This window comes from Parasteatoda tepidariorum, chromosome 6, assembly GCF_043381705.1.
Source record: "Parasteatoda tepidariorum isolate YZ-2023 chromosome 6, CAS_Ptep_4.0, whole genome shotgun sequence".
Classification (NCBI taxonomy): Eukaryota; Metazoa; Arthropoda; class Arachnida; order Araneae; family Theridiidae; genus Parasteatoda; species Parasteatoda tepidariorum.
The window spans coordinates 67,671,196-67,684,484 of record NC_092209.1 but is presented as its reverse complement, the minus strand read 5'-3'; the positions used below and the strand labels follow the sequence as shown (position 1 = coordinate 67,684,484).

At 28.5% G+C, this 13,289-nt stretch overlaps 1 protein-coding gene across 1 annotated transcript; it reads left to right on the top strand.

Annotated features, from left to right (window-relative positions):
* Positions 1–1,504: 1,504 nt before the first annotated feature.
* On the top strand, positions 1,505–7,928 carry LOC107453720 (dnaJ protein homolog 1; the record flags this gene model as incomplete). Its single annotated transcript, XM_043041876.2, is given in 2 exon segments — positions 1,505–1,935; positions 6,870–7,928. Coding segments are annotated over 2 exon segments (662 nt in total), but the record flags the coding sequence as incomplete, so codon positions are not given.
* Between the last annotated feature and the right edge of the window lie 5,361 nt (positions 7,929–13,289).

Below are 13,289 nucleotides of genomic sequence, written 5' to 3'. Positions count from 1 at the left end.
TAACCAAAGTATAAGCATGTGCTTAAACTTAAAATCATTTTTCTGAATATGGACCTAAGTTGCTTTCCTCAAAAAAAAAAAAAAAAAAAAAAAAAAAAAAAAAAAAAAAAAAAANTACAAAATGTTCTAAAATAGTTTTGCTCCAAATACATACACTTTTCAAGTTCTTCTAAACAAAATAATTAATTTAAACTTTTCTAAATGAAGTTAAATATTTTATTTCTCAAAAAATTCAAATTGCTTTGCTTACCTGAAAGAAGAAAAAAAAATAGAGAAGGAAAGAAAATAGAAGATATATAAACAAACTTCATTGATCAATTTTAAATATTTTTAAGTACAGCATAATTAAGTGGATTTTATTAGGTTACTGAGGTAAAGTGCATTATTCTAAATTAACTTTAAAGATAATTTAGATAGTTTCTGTTCGTTTTTCACTTTATTTTATTAAGAAAAATCGACATAATAGATGAAAAATATAATGAAAGAAAAGGAGTGGTGTCGGACTAAGAAATAATTAATTTACAATCAAAATATTTATTATTTTCTAAATCAAAGTATACAAATAAGGCTTAGAATCTTGCTTTAAACAGAAAAAAATAATTTAATTAATTAAATCCTACTGGCACAGTTCAATTAAATTATGTATTTTGTTGTTGGACGTAAGTATCAAAAGTGAATTTTGGGAGTTTTTCTACAGATATGTGCAAGATAATCTTTTTTGTTACAGTTCTTTAATTATTATTTATTCTATTATTAGTGTGAATTTTTTTTTTGTACTTACTAGAGATTCACTTACTGTGGTTAAAATTTTCAAATAGCCCTTCATTTAACAACCGGAAATTTATTGAAAACTGATAGTGAACAATTCAAAAAAATGAGAAAACTTTTTATAAAAATATATTTTAAATTCTCAGACCCACGAGTCTTGTTATTGAAAATGCTTTATATGTATATATATAAAAATATAGAGCTAAATTAACACAATTATATTAATGGTATTTATTAATGCAGCAAGACTTACTCTAAGACTGTAAAGAATTTTAAAAAAATCCCAATTAAATCTTGATAAGTAGAGTCCAGTAGTTTTTTTTATTATTATTATTTCTGAAAAAACTCTGGTCACTTACAACCCTGACTAAAATCTGCATTGTATATTTTCAATTTTTTTAATTTAAAGGAAAAAAAATTTGAAAAAAATCAGACTCAGAAATTTCTCAATTGAGGTAAGGAACAGTTAGAAACAAATCAAAGACCGAGCATTTTGACCACAAATAGAAGACACAAATTATTAATGAATGTCAAAATTGAAGCAAAAAGAGAAGGTGTTTTAGAGAAGGTTCTTACCTAAGCGTACTAATTAAAGTTTGTGATTTGCTTGATTCTGCTGACAAGGTGAGGGAAGGTGTAAAATTGCATAATATTAGAATAACCTTAATGCTGTCTTTTATTTTTAGATTATTTAAGTGTATTTTTACATTATTTTTAAATTGTGTTCATATTTCAGGTTTTAATTTGTTTTTTGGAGCCAATGGAAATATGTTTGAGAAACCTAACTACAGGCATTTTCAACGAGCTCAATCAACTAGATGCCCACGTGCAAAACCTAAAAGAAAAGAACCTCCTGTAAAGGACCCGCCTATTTATCACGACCTCTTAGTGTCATTAGAAGATGTTTTGATAGGCTGCACAAAGAAAATGAGAATAGAGAGAAATTTTGTTAATCACGGAGTAACTAGAAGAGATAATAAGGTTTTGACTATTAATGTCAAACCTGGTTGGAAAGCCGGCACTAAGATAACATTCAAAGAAGAGGGTGACAGAAATCCTGATACCATTCCTGCTGATATCATATTTATTATCAAAGATAAGCCACATGTGCATTTTGAGAGAGATGGAACTAATATAGTGTATACCTGTAATATTACATTGAAACAAGTAAGTATTTTATTCAAAGTAAATTTGCTTTTATTTTGGGGGACATAGTGGTTTAAATTTACTGAAATCAGTGGAATTTTTTTTTTTAAAAATCAGACTTTTTAAAAAAAAAATTAAATTGGCTTTTACCTTTGTGTAGTTTACTGCAGAACTCCAAAAGAAAAAGATGCGGCGAAAATGTATATTTTCTTGACAGAAACTCCACACATAGTTTTTCACTGGTTAAAATTTACTGAAATCAGTGGAAATATTTTTTTTAATCAGATTTTTTTAAAAAATTAAATTAGCTTTTACCTTTGTGCAGTCTACTGCATAACTCCAAAGGAAAAAAAAAAAAAAGATGTGGAGAAAATTTATATTTTCTCGACGAAAACTCCACAAATAGTTTTTCACACTGACTTCTATTACTGATAAGCAGAAGAATATGAGTTTTTATTATTATTTATAATAACAGCACACAGTATTAATATTTCAATGACAATAATCTCCCTTTAACAGAAATTTTACTTTATTCTATTAAAGAACAATCGAGGAGATTACGTTAACATCACTCAATTTTATTTGCATTTTTTAATCAATTTCTTTCCTTTATATTATAACATGCATAACTTATAAAACTGTTTCTAAGACATATTTTTTTAAAAGTTTCAATAAAAATACATAAAATGAACTTTATGGCACAAATAAGTAGTCAATGCATTCCTATCATCCAGAGAAAGTTATAAACGTCTCTTATTGTGCTGCTAAAATGTTTGATTCGAGGAATTCCATGAATCAAAAATTTTTATTCTGACAAAATTTTCTTGATTTCCAAACTAATATGAAATTTATTATTGAATAAAATAATTGATTTAATTTTCCCTAAATTTGAGATTTTACGTCTTTATGAAAGGAGCCATAAAAATTTGAAAAATTAATATGAGAATGCATATATTAAAAGTAAAAAATAACATGCCATTATGTGGTGAATTTTTCTGAAAAACCAATTAAAGGATTCTTTTATACATTTTCTAAAATTTTGCTCCATTATATTGTTGTGTTATTCCAAAAAAACAGATATAAAGAAGAAAAAAAACTTAATGATGATACTGTAATCAGTAAAAATTTGGAAATATGTTTAAGTGATATTGCATACAAATTTTGATGCTACATTAAGGGAAAATATATCATTGGAAGACAATATCTTTAGTGTGCAATAGGTCAAAAAAGAAACCCTTAACTAGGAAAGAAGGAACAAACCAGAGGAAATGAGCTTTAAAAGCAGTCTGTCTTTTGCTGGTGTCTTATGACAAAAGAAACCTAAAGGGCATGGAGGAGCTATGCAAATTGTTGTGTAGTATCCATCTGGTGTAAAAATTAGAAAGTTACAAAGGATACAGGTGGTTAGGTTTGATAGAAAAAGTGGGACAGCATAAAAATCTGATTTTTTATTCTATTTAGATCCGTTTTTTTCTCACATTTACCAATAAGAACTCAGATAAAATATAATAAAGGTTAATGTTATTTAAAAACTTTAAAATTCATTAAATAATTACACTAAAATTGCTATAAATGATTCTAACTCTTATGGTTAAAATTAGTTTGCATATAGTTATTACAGTTATTAACTAAGTATTCAAAACTAATCATTCCGAAATTTAGATTGTGGTTATTTTTGTTTAAGCTCACTATCAAACAACCTATGCTATTCGTAAAGACAAAGGTCCAATTTGACAAATGTTAAGTAGGGAAAAAAAATAATTTAGATCAGGAAACATGAATCAAATTATCCTTGAGTGAACAAGTCTTTCTTCCTTGTTTTTATATGCAAACTACGTATTTAATGTTTCAAAAGTATTGGAATTTAAATAAAACTAAGTGGGTTTAACTGAAATATTTGTATTAAACAACAAATTATTTTACTTGTGGCGAAAGGAAAATTATAATACTTTAAAGTTTTTTTAGTTTATTTTTAAAATTAAATAATAACTTACATGCATGATTTCCCTCGATAAAACTTTAAATAAGAAGAAAATAAGACTTAGAAAAGAAAATCACATAAATTTATCGATGCACTCTTAAGAGTATCTTTATAATTAAAAATATTTTTGACTTAAATTAAGGATTTTTTTTAAAAAAATTACATAATTTAAATCATGCCAACTCTGTAATCAGGTAAAGCATCAATTTCATTTGAAATTATTTATGATTGGTTTTTATATTTATGTAATTCTACCCCAATGCCTATGGCAGGGGTGGCGAACCTTTATACACCAACGTGCCATTTTTTCTAAAAAATTGCTTGATGAGGTCATGGACGGGCCGTCAAATAATTTTGACTTCGTGATTATTGGGAAAATAATAATAAATACTATCAACTCAAAACTCTTTATTTACATTGAAAAAAAAAAAAACATTTTGCAATGTCTCAGTTATACGCGTAATTCAACTTAAAGTAACATCAGTGTGACTTCTGTTGTTGCAGATTAGATGACAAATAACTTATATTAGGTTGTAGGATGTAAGTTTAAGCAGGACTATTAATTTTTTGCTAGTTATTTATTGTTAGCTTGTTTTCTATGGTTATTAATTGTTTTTTTTAGCATTAATTGTTAATTTTTGTATTGATAATTGTTTATTATTTTGTGTGTTTTTTGTGAATTTTAATTTAATTGTTACATATGCTTCATAGTGTAATACCATTTGTCTAATAACAAATGTGACCGGTGGCGTGCCCGAAATTTTGTGTCGGGTGCCATAAGTGGCACGCGTGGCATTGGTTCGCCTTCCCTGGCCTATGGTATAAAATTACAAATGATGCATGTTAATTTTTTGGGAAGTACTTCAGGATATTAATTGTGCTATTAGCTATGTGCTTACAGGGCTTAATCCAGGTTTTCAATCCTAGTACCTATTTTTGTGAAAAAAATTATTTTTGTGAAATTTTTTTTTATTTTTGTGAAAATTAAGTNTTTTTTTTTTTGTAACAAAACTTGAATTGTTTTGCTCTTCAATCATTGGTTCCGTAGCATTTTTAATACATTGTGCCTCGTTATCAACTGTGACGGTTTTTTCAGACGGCGACTGTTGTGACGGTTTCTCCTCAGTTTTTTCAGACTGAAATTTTTTTTTAATTGATTTCGTTCCTATACTATTGATCGTGCGTAAACGCTTCATATAATAATCGCTATTCCGTGAGCCACCCGCTCCACTTAAATTTCTTCCTCGCTTCATTATAAAAACTTTTCATAAATCTTGTTANGAATTTAAATAAAACTAAGTGGGCTTAGCTGAAATATTTGTATTAAACAGCAAATTATTTTACTTGTGGCGAAAGGAAAATTATAATACTTTAAAGGTTTTTATTACTTTTATTTAGTTTATTTTTAAAATTGAATAATAACTTACATGCGTTATTTCCCTAGATAAATTTTTAAATTAGAATTTTAGCTATTTCTAATGCACTATCAGAATTCGAAATTAACTGTGGTCCATGACTACTAAATTTTTCACTCTGACTACCATAAAACAGTTATCAGTGGTCCTCAGGCAGAATCAGTATTGAATGTGAAGGGATGGTATACTTTTATCTGTGTTGGTGACCAAAAAGTATATTTCATCATGATTGTGACGTTTCATATTCTGTTTATTGTAATTTTTTTTTTATTTAAATTCAATTCATTAACTTTTTTTTATACAAAATTTAATCTAGGCATGTTAACAAACCATTGAAAATGTGTACAAACTAGTAATATCTGTTTTCTGGTTTTTAGGTCTAAGGCCTAAATTTTCTACTTTTGATAATGAATTAAATGTTCAACTGTTGTTTTCATATCTGGCAACTTTTATGCCTATTGAAAACCATTGTAAGCAGACATCATGGGTGCAAGTCTTCCGTCCCCAGGACTGATTTCAGTCTTTCGAAAATGTCCGCGGACGGAAACAAGACTGACTCGAAGACGGAAATCGGAAGAAAAAAAAAATTTCTGTCCTTAAAAATATTTTTAGGTCTACATTAATGGTCTACTTTCTTATATCTTGTTGTTATTTTATCAAAAGACAGATGAATAAATATTTTTTGTACAGTATTTAAACTTGATGTATTATGGTAAAGCTTTCTTAGATAGTTTGCATATGTCGAGGGGGTATTGTGTATGTTAGGTATTTCAGTCAAAAAAATTTCAGTCTTGTCCTTTTTTCCAACTTGCACCCATGGCAGACATCCATTACACATTTAACTACTGCTAGCAACATAAATAATATCTAGTAGGCCTGCTATAAGAATGATATTGAATGTAGTATGTCTTAAGTATGTTTTAACTACTTTTATAGATGTTAACGCCATTTTAATTAAATTTGTTAAAATTAGAATCAAGTATGAATCTAGAAATTTTGCTACCACATTAAATCAATCAAAGCTTAACCCCGTCCCGCCCCCATCAGGGGGCATCCGGGAAATGCTGTAGACTCAAAGTACGTGCACGTAACTACTCAGCAAGAAAAAAGAGGATTCACAAAGGTAGGCCTGGTGACGATTCATGGCAACACGTCGGAATAATGGGCATGAGAGGCAAAAGCACCTCCAGGGAAAATCCTGGTTGATGTAGACTGGGCGCCACACACGCAGAGCTGAGCAGCAACCTCCCCAAGAATTACCACATTAAATATAAAATCTTTCTCAAAATGCGGATGAGTTGGCAAATATGTAATATTAAATATGCTTTTGAATAAGAATAGACTAAAAAGTACAGTAATATCTGTTGTGTGTGGATCTTGAAAAGGACCTTTCCCTTTAACTCTTAAATTGCAGATTTTCTCGAACGGGCCTCTTCTCTTGCAAATCAGCAAATTTGAGGCCAATCCCCCGACTTAAGCAGAAGAAAAAATAATGGACTGTAATCTATGTTCGTGTATAAAATATTACATTTGTTTAAAAATTTAAATTCTCCTTTTAGGCACTTTGTGGAGCTACATTGGAAATTCCGACATTAACTGGTGAGAGTCTCTTGCTCAATCTTACGGAAATAACTAATCCTGAATCTGAACATCGTTTTGTGAACAAGGGTCTTCCCTATCCTAAAGACAGTGAACGTAGAGGGGATCTAATAGTCAAATTTCAAATAAATTTTCCCAATGAGATCTCTGAAAATTCTAAACGAAAAATTAAAGAAGTTCTGCCATCATGACGCCAGGATGCAGAAGATAAACAAGGTCATGGGAAAAATACTAGCTCAGACATCTGCCAAGAAAATATTCTGCCTTCTAAACGTCGAAGGGTCGTTTGATGTCTGTAACCAATATTTCCAGGTGATTTCATACTAACATTTGACCCTTGATCCTTATCTTCTGCCAAAACATATTGAATGTTTTTTAACATTTTGAATAAGATCTTCATGTAATGCTGATAATGATTTATATATGTGTTCCAGCAAATTTAGTTTGTAAATTTTGCATATTTATTCCTGTCCTAATAAGGGCAATCATTGTCAGTAACTAATCAAAAGTCTCCATCTTTACTAGTTTCTGTAATTATTACTTTTAAGAATTAATATGTGTTATTTTATTAATAATAAATTTGTGAATTTTGAGAGTTTTTTTTTGTTGCTATAACCTTATTATATATTTGATATGTTTGCTTTATTTCAAATCTTAAAAAAAAAAAGTATTCTAGTAGTTTACTTTTCTTATTTACGAGTTCACTTAAATTCTCATGTAGCTAAAGTATTACATTGTACATATTTCTAAATTGAATTAATCTGCAGTAAATTTTGCCAAATTTTCACTGTCATAATTTTGTCAAATTGCAAAATTGGCATTACCTTATTATTGCTTTACATTGTCATTGTATCTTAGTCTTTTCTAACAACTTAAAAAGGGCACAGAGCTGCCAGCTCTGGAACTGTATTTTTCACTAGACTACTGGATTTTGTCAGTTTCTCTTGATCTACTGGTTTAATAAAAATTCTCCCAGTTTTTGTAAATTTGAGAAAATTCCCTAAAATTTAATAAGTTTTAACTATCTTTGGTGAATTAAATGCTAATTACTACTCAAAATTATGAGTAAACATTATGCATAACATTTGAAGTTCATTTAATGTTGTTAATCATAACTGGATAATATTGCAGTTTTCCTAATTCCATAATTCTAAAATTCCCTATGTGCAAAATATTTTGTACATAACGCAACAATTCTCATGAAGTTTATAAGTTTAATTTTTTTTGTAAAATCTACTGAATTTAGTAAGTTGTGAAATCTGGATTTTTTCCTATCCTTTTGGCAACTATAAGAGCATATTTGACAATCTAATTGTAATATAATTTTCTGCACCCTCACAGTAAAAATGTGGTTTGCTTATTTCTATGTCTCGCCTTTTTCCTCTTTTGTGTTTTAAATCTCTATTTTCCGTCATTAAATTTAACTTAGGTGCCATAAAATTTGCCAAATTAACAATCTTAACGTTTAAAGTAATTGCTACTTAGTCTTTTGTAAAATTTACGAGGGCGTGTTTTTTACAATCTTATTATGAAATTATTTTCTATGCAAGAAAGAGGTTTGCCCGATTCTATAACTTGCTTTTTCCCTTGCTTTTTTTTATACATGAACATTTACTAGTCTTTTGGTAATGATGTTGTACTTAGAGTTATACACTATGTGAGTGAGGGTTAGATTTTATCAATGAAAATGCTTATTGTAATTTTAAATACTTAGGCAAAATATTTGTACATTAGTTATGTTAAAAATTTTCAAAATAGTGATAATTTATTTTGGTAAATTCACTTCACATTAATTTATTTGCCTAGCAGAGTTCTTTGCAATATCATCAGCATTTTTCTATTGAGCATTTAATTACTCATACAATTCTACACTGGAATTAAATGTGTTATAATAAAAAGCAAATATACTTTTGATACTAATCTTATTAAAAATAGGCTTGCTAGTTCCAGTACATACATCTTAGTTATGAAAAGGCACATTTAATTAATTATTTACAACTTTCTTGTAATTATGTATGTATTTCATAAAGTCATAAAATAAATTCTTTATACTATCCATACTCTGTAGACTGCTAAATTTTTTTGTGGCATGCTACACAGTTTACTAATGCTCTTCGAATCACGCAACTGCACTGCAATCTATAACACGTTGCATTTTCTTGCTGGTATACGAGGAAAAACCATTTGCATGTAAGGTTGAATGTGGTGCCATCCAACCTTACATCCTTGGAGCCATTAGGCAATTGTTGCAGGGTGTTAGCTTTTCGATATATCTCGCCGTATACGCCAATGCCCATAATTTCTATAGAGCATAAAACATGATTTATCGAATGAAACCACCTGTTGCCATTTAGTGGACGTCTATGTGCAGGAAGGACTCTTCTGTTCATTAAAATCTCGGGTATCAATGTTATTTCATGAAGCAATCGTGCCCCATACTAAATATGAACCCTTTGTAATTCAGAGCATTCTTTTAAAAAAATACTTAGCAAATCATTAGAAACTTTTTAAATTTTCAAGATATTCCCACCAGATTTTTTCATAAGTTACTGAATACGATGCACATCTAAATTATGAAGTTTTTTTTTTTTTTTCATCATGCACAGTGTAAAAAGATATTTTAAATGCTCATATCTGCACGAAATTTTTTATTATCTCTGTTATTAAAATTTTTTATAGTAAATATTTTGTTTAATTTACTTGAATATTGTTACAGTTATAATAAGAAAACATGGAAAAAAGATTTTTTTCAACTTTAAAATCTCTTTGAATGTTTTAGCTAGCTTTTCAAAATTTCATGCAATAACCAGAGTAATCAATGCGACTAACCAGTTCAGTTGGTAGCTATGTTCCTGACATTGTTTTTTTTTTTAAATTCACCTTTTTTTGTTAATAATTTTTTGTTGGTTCTCAAACCTTCCAGAAACTTTTAACTTTGTTGATAAGTATTAGTAATCACATAATCTAAGCACTTCTAAAGCTATAAAATAATTCTAGTATTATTTGAAAAAACCCAAAAACTGAAACTGTCTCTTCCATTATTGTAAGGTAGTGTATGAAAGTAAGTAGTTTGCTTAGCCATGTTTTTAGAATATTCAAAGAAAAAATATCTTTTACACTTACCTTCCATATAAAAGAACAAGAGCAAAACATGTTTTTACTTTCAGCATGTGTTTTTGGAATTGAAATTTCTGCTTGAGCCGAAGCAAGATCTGAAACTGTTGGGAAAGTATGCTGGAAACTTTCAAAGTTTTATTTTATAAAAAAACTATCCTTTAAGTCAAGTGAAAGGGCTAACATTGTGAGATCAGGAATTATATAATGCAGATTTAGGAAACGTTTCCGATTTTACTTATCTGTTATTGATCAGAATTAATCGCCAAGAATTTTTTTTTTTGTGTTTGTGATATTATTTTTTTTTTTTTAATGTTTTGATACCTTAATTTTTATTTGTTATATGCCAACTTTCTAGACAAAATAAGAAAATATGAATTTTTGAAGCTCATTTAAATTGAAATTTTTACCTGATTCTATGTACGAATACTCTATTGGCCATGTAAAAATGTTTTTTTTTTACATCGGCACTTTAATTTAATGAACAAAACACAATTTTGAATAACCCGTCAAATGATGGGTTATATGACANATAACTGGATAATATTGCAGTTTTCCTAATTCCATAATTCTAAAATTCCCTATGTGCAAAATATTTTGTACATAACGCAACAATTCTCATGAAGTTTATAAGTTTAATTTTTTTTGTAAAATCTACTGAATTTAGTAAGTTGTGAAATCTGGATTTTTTCCTATCCTTTCGGCAACTATAAGAGCATATTTGACAATCTAATTGTAATATAATTTTCTGCACCCTCACAGTAAAAATGTGGTTTGCTTATTTCTATGTCTCGCCTTTTTCCTCTTTTGTGTTTTAAATCTCTATTTTCCGTCATTAAATTTAACTTAGGTGCCATAAAATTTGCCAAATTAACAATCTTAACGTTTAAAGTAATTGCTACTTAGTCTTTTGTAAAATTTACGAGGGCGTGTTTTTTACAATCTTATTATGAAATTATTTTCTATGCAAGAAAGAGGTTTGCCCGATTCTATAACTTGCTTTTTCCCTTGCTTTTTTTTATACATGAACATTTACTAGTCTTTTGGTAATGATGTTGTACTTAGAGTTATACACTATGTGAGTGAGGGTTAGATTTTATCAATGAAAATGCTTATTGTAATTTTAAATACTTAGGCAAAATATTTGTACATTAGTTATGTTAAAAATTTTCAAAATAGTGATAATTTATTTTGGTAAATTCACTTCACATTAATTTATTTGCCTAGCAGAGTTCTTTGCAATATCATCAGCATTTTTCTATTGAGCATTTAATTACTCATACAATTCTACACTGGAATTAAATGTGTTATAATAAAAAGCAAATATACTTTTGATACTAATCTTATTAAAAATAGGCTTGCTAGTTCCAGTACATACATCTTAGTTATGAAAAGGCACATTTAATTAATTATTTACAACTTTCTTGTAATTATGTATGTATTTCATAAAGTCATAAAATAAATTCTTTATACTATCCATACTCTGTAGACTGCTAAATTTTTTTGTGGCATGCTACACAGTTTACTAATGCTCTTCGAATCACGCAACTGCACTGCAATCTATAACACGTTGCATTTTCTTGCTGGTATACGAGGAAAAACCATTTGCATGTAAGGTTGAATGTGGTGCCATCCAACCTTACATCCTTGGAGCCATTAGGCAATTGTTGCAGGGTGTTAGCTTTTCGATATATCTCGCCGTATACGCCAATGCCCATAATTTCTATAGAGCATAAAACATGATTTATCGAATGAAACCACCTGTTGCCATTTAGTGGACGTCTATGTGCAGGAAGGACTCTTCTGTTCATTAAAATCTCGGGTATCAATGTTATTTCATGAAACAATCGGGCCCCATACTAAATACATGACTGATTGTGCTCCGGATTTTTCGCTAACCATGTTCCGGAAGTTTCCAGAGATCGAAGGTTCAAAAAATCATTGATCACAAAAATTTCCTGAAATCAAATTTTCAAAGGTGGAACTTAAAAACACAGTTTATTTTATTTGTTTGTAAGGGAGAGCCAGATACTTTATAAGCTTATATTCAAGATTAATATTCCTTTTTTTATCAGTAAATAGTTATTATAAATCGTTAACTCAAGAAAGAAAGACATATTTGTAAATTTCAATTACTTCTCCAGGTCATCATCATAGGTAAGTTTAATCTGTGAAATATTAAATATATTTTAATTAAACTAAGAAATATTGAAAAAAGGAAAAAAACCTTGTTTAATTTTTTTTCGATTTAAACTTTTTTTATTCAAGAAATTTTCCGGAATTTTGACTTGGGCTCACAATCACCCCTGTAAATATGAACCCTTTGTAATTCAGAGCATTCTTTTAAAAAAATACTTAGCAAATCATTAGAAACTTTTTAAATTTTCAAGATATTCTAACCAGATTTTTTCATAAATTACTGAATACTATGCACATCTAAATTATGAAGCTTTTTTTTTTTCATCATGCACAGTATAAAAAGACTACTTTAAATGCTCATATCTTTACAAAGTTTTTTTATTATTTCTGTTATTAAAAATTTTTATAGTAAATATTTTGTTTAATTTAATTTTGTTTTAGTTATAATAAGAAAGCATGAAAAAAATATTAAATTTTTTTTTTTAAACTTTCAAATCTCTTTGAATGTTTTAGCTTGCTTTTCATAATTTCATACATTTATCGCGTGTAATAACCAGAGTAATCAATGTGATTTACCAGATGGTAGCTATGTTTCCTAACATTGTTTTTTTTTTTTAAATTCACTTTTTTTTGTTCATAATTTTTTGCTGGTTCTCAAACCTTCTCTATTGATAAGTATTAGTAATCACATAATCTGAGCACTTCTAAAGCTATAAAATAATTCTAGTATTATTTGAAAAAAGTCAAAAACTGAAACTGTCTCTTCCATTATTGTAAGGTAGTGTATATCTTAAGTAGTTTGCTTAGCCATGTTTTTAGAATATTCAAAGAAAAAATATCTTTTGCACTTACCTTCCATATAAAAGAACAAGAGCAAAACACGTTTTTACTTTCAGCATGTGTTTTTGGAATTGAAATTGCTGCTTGAGCCGAAGCAAGATCTGAAACTGTTGGGAAAGTATGCTGGTGACTTTCAAAGTTTTATTTTATAAAAAAAACTATCCTTTAAGTCAAGTGAAAGGTCTAACATTGTGAGATCAGGGATTATATGATGCAGATTTAGGAAACGTTTCTGATTTTACTTATTTGTTATTGATTAGAATTAATCGCTAAGAAATTTTTTTTGT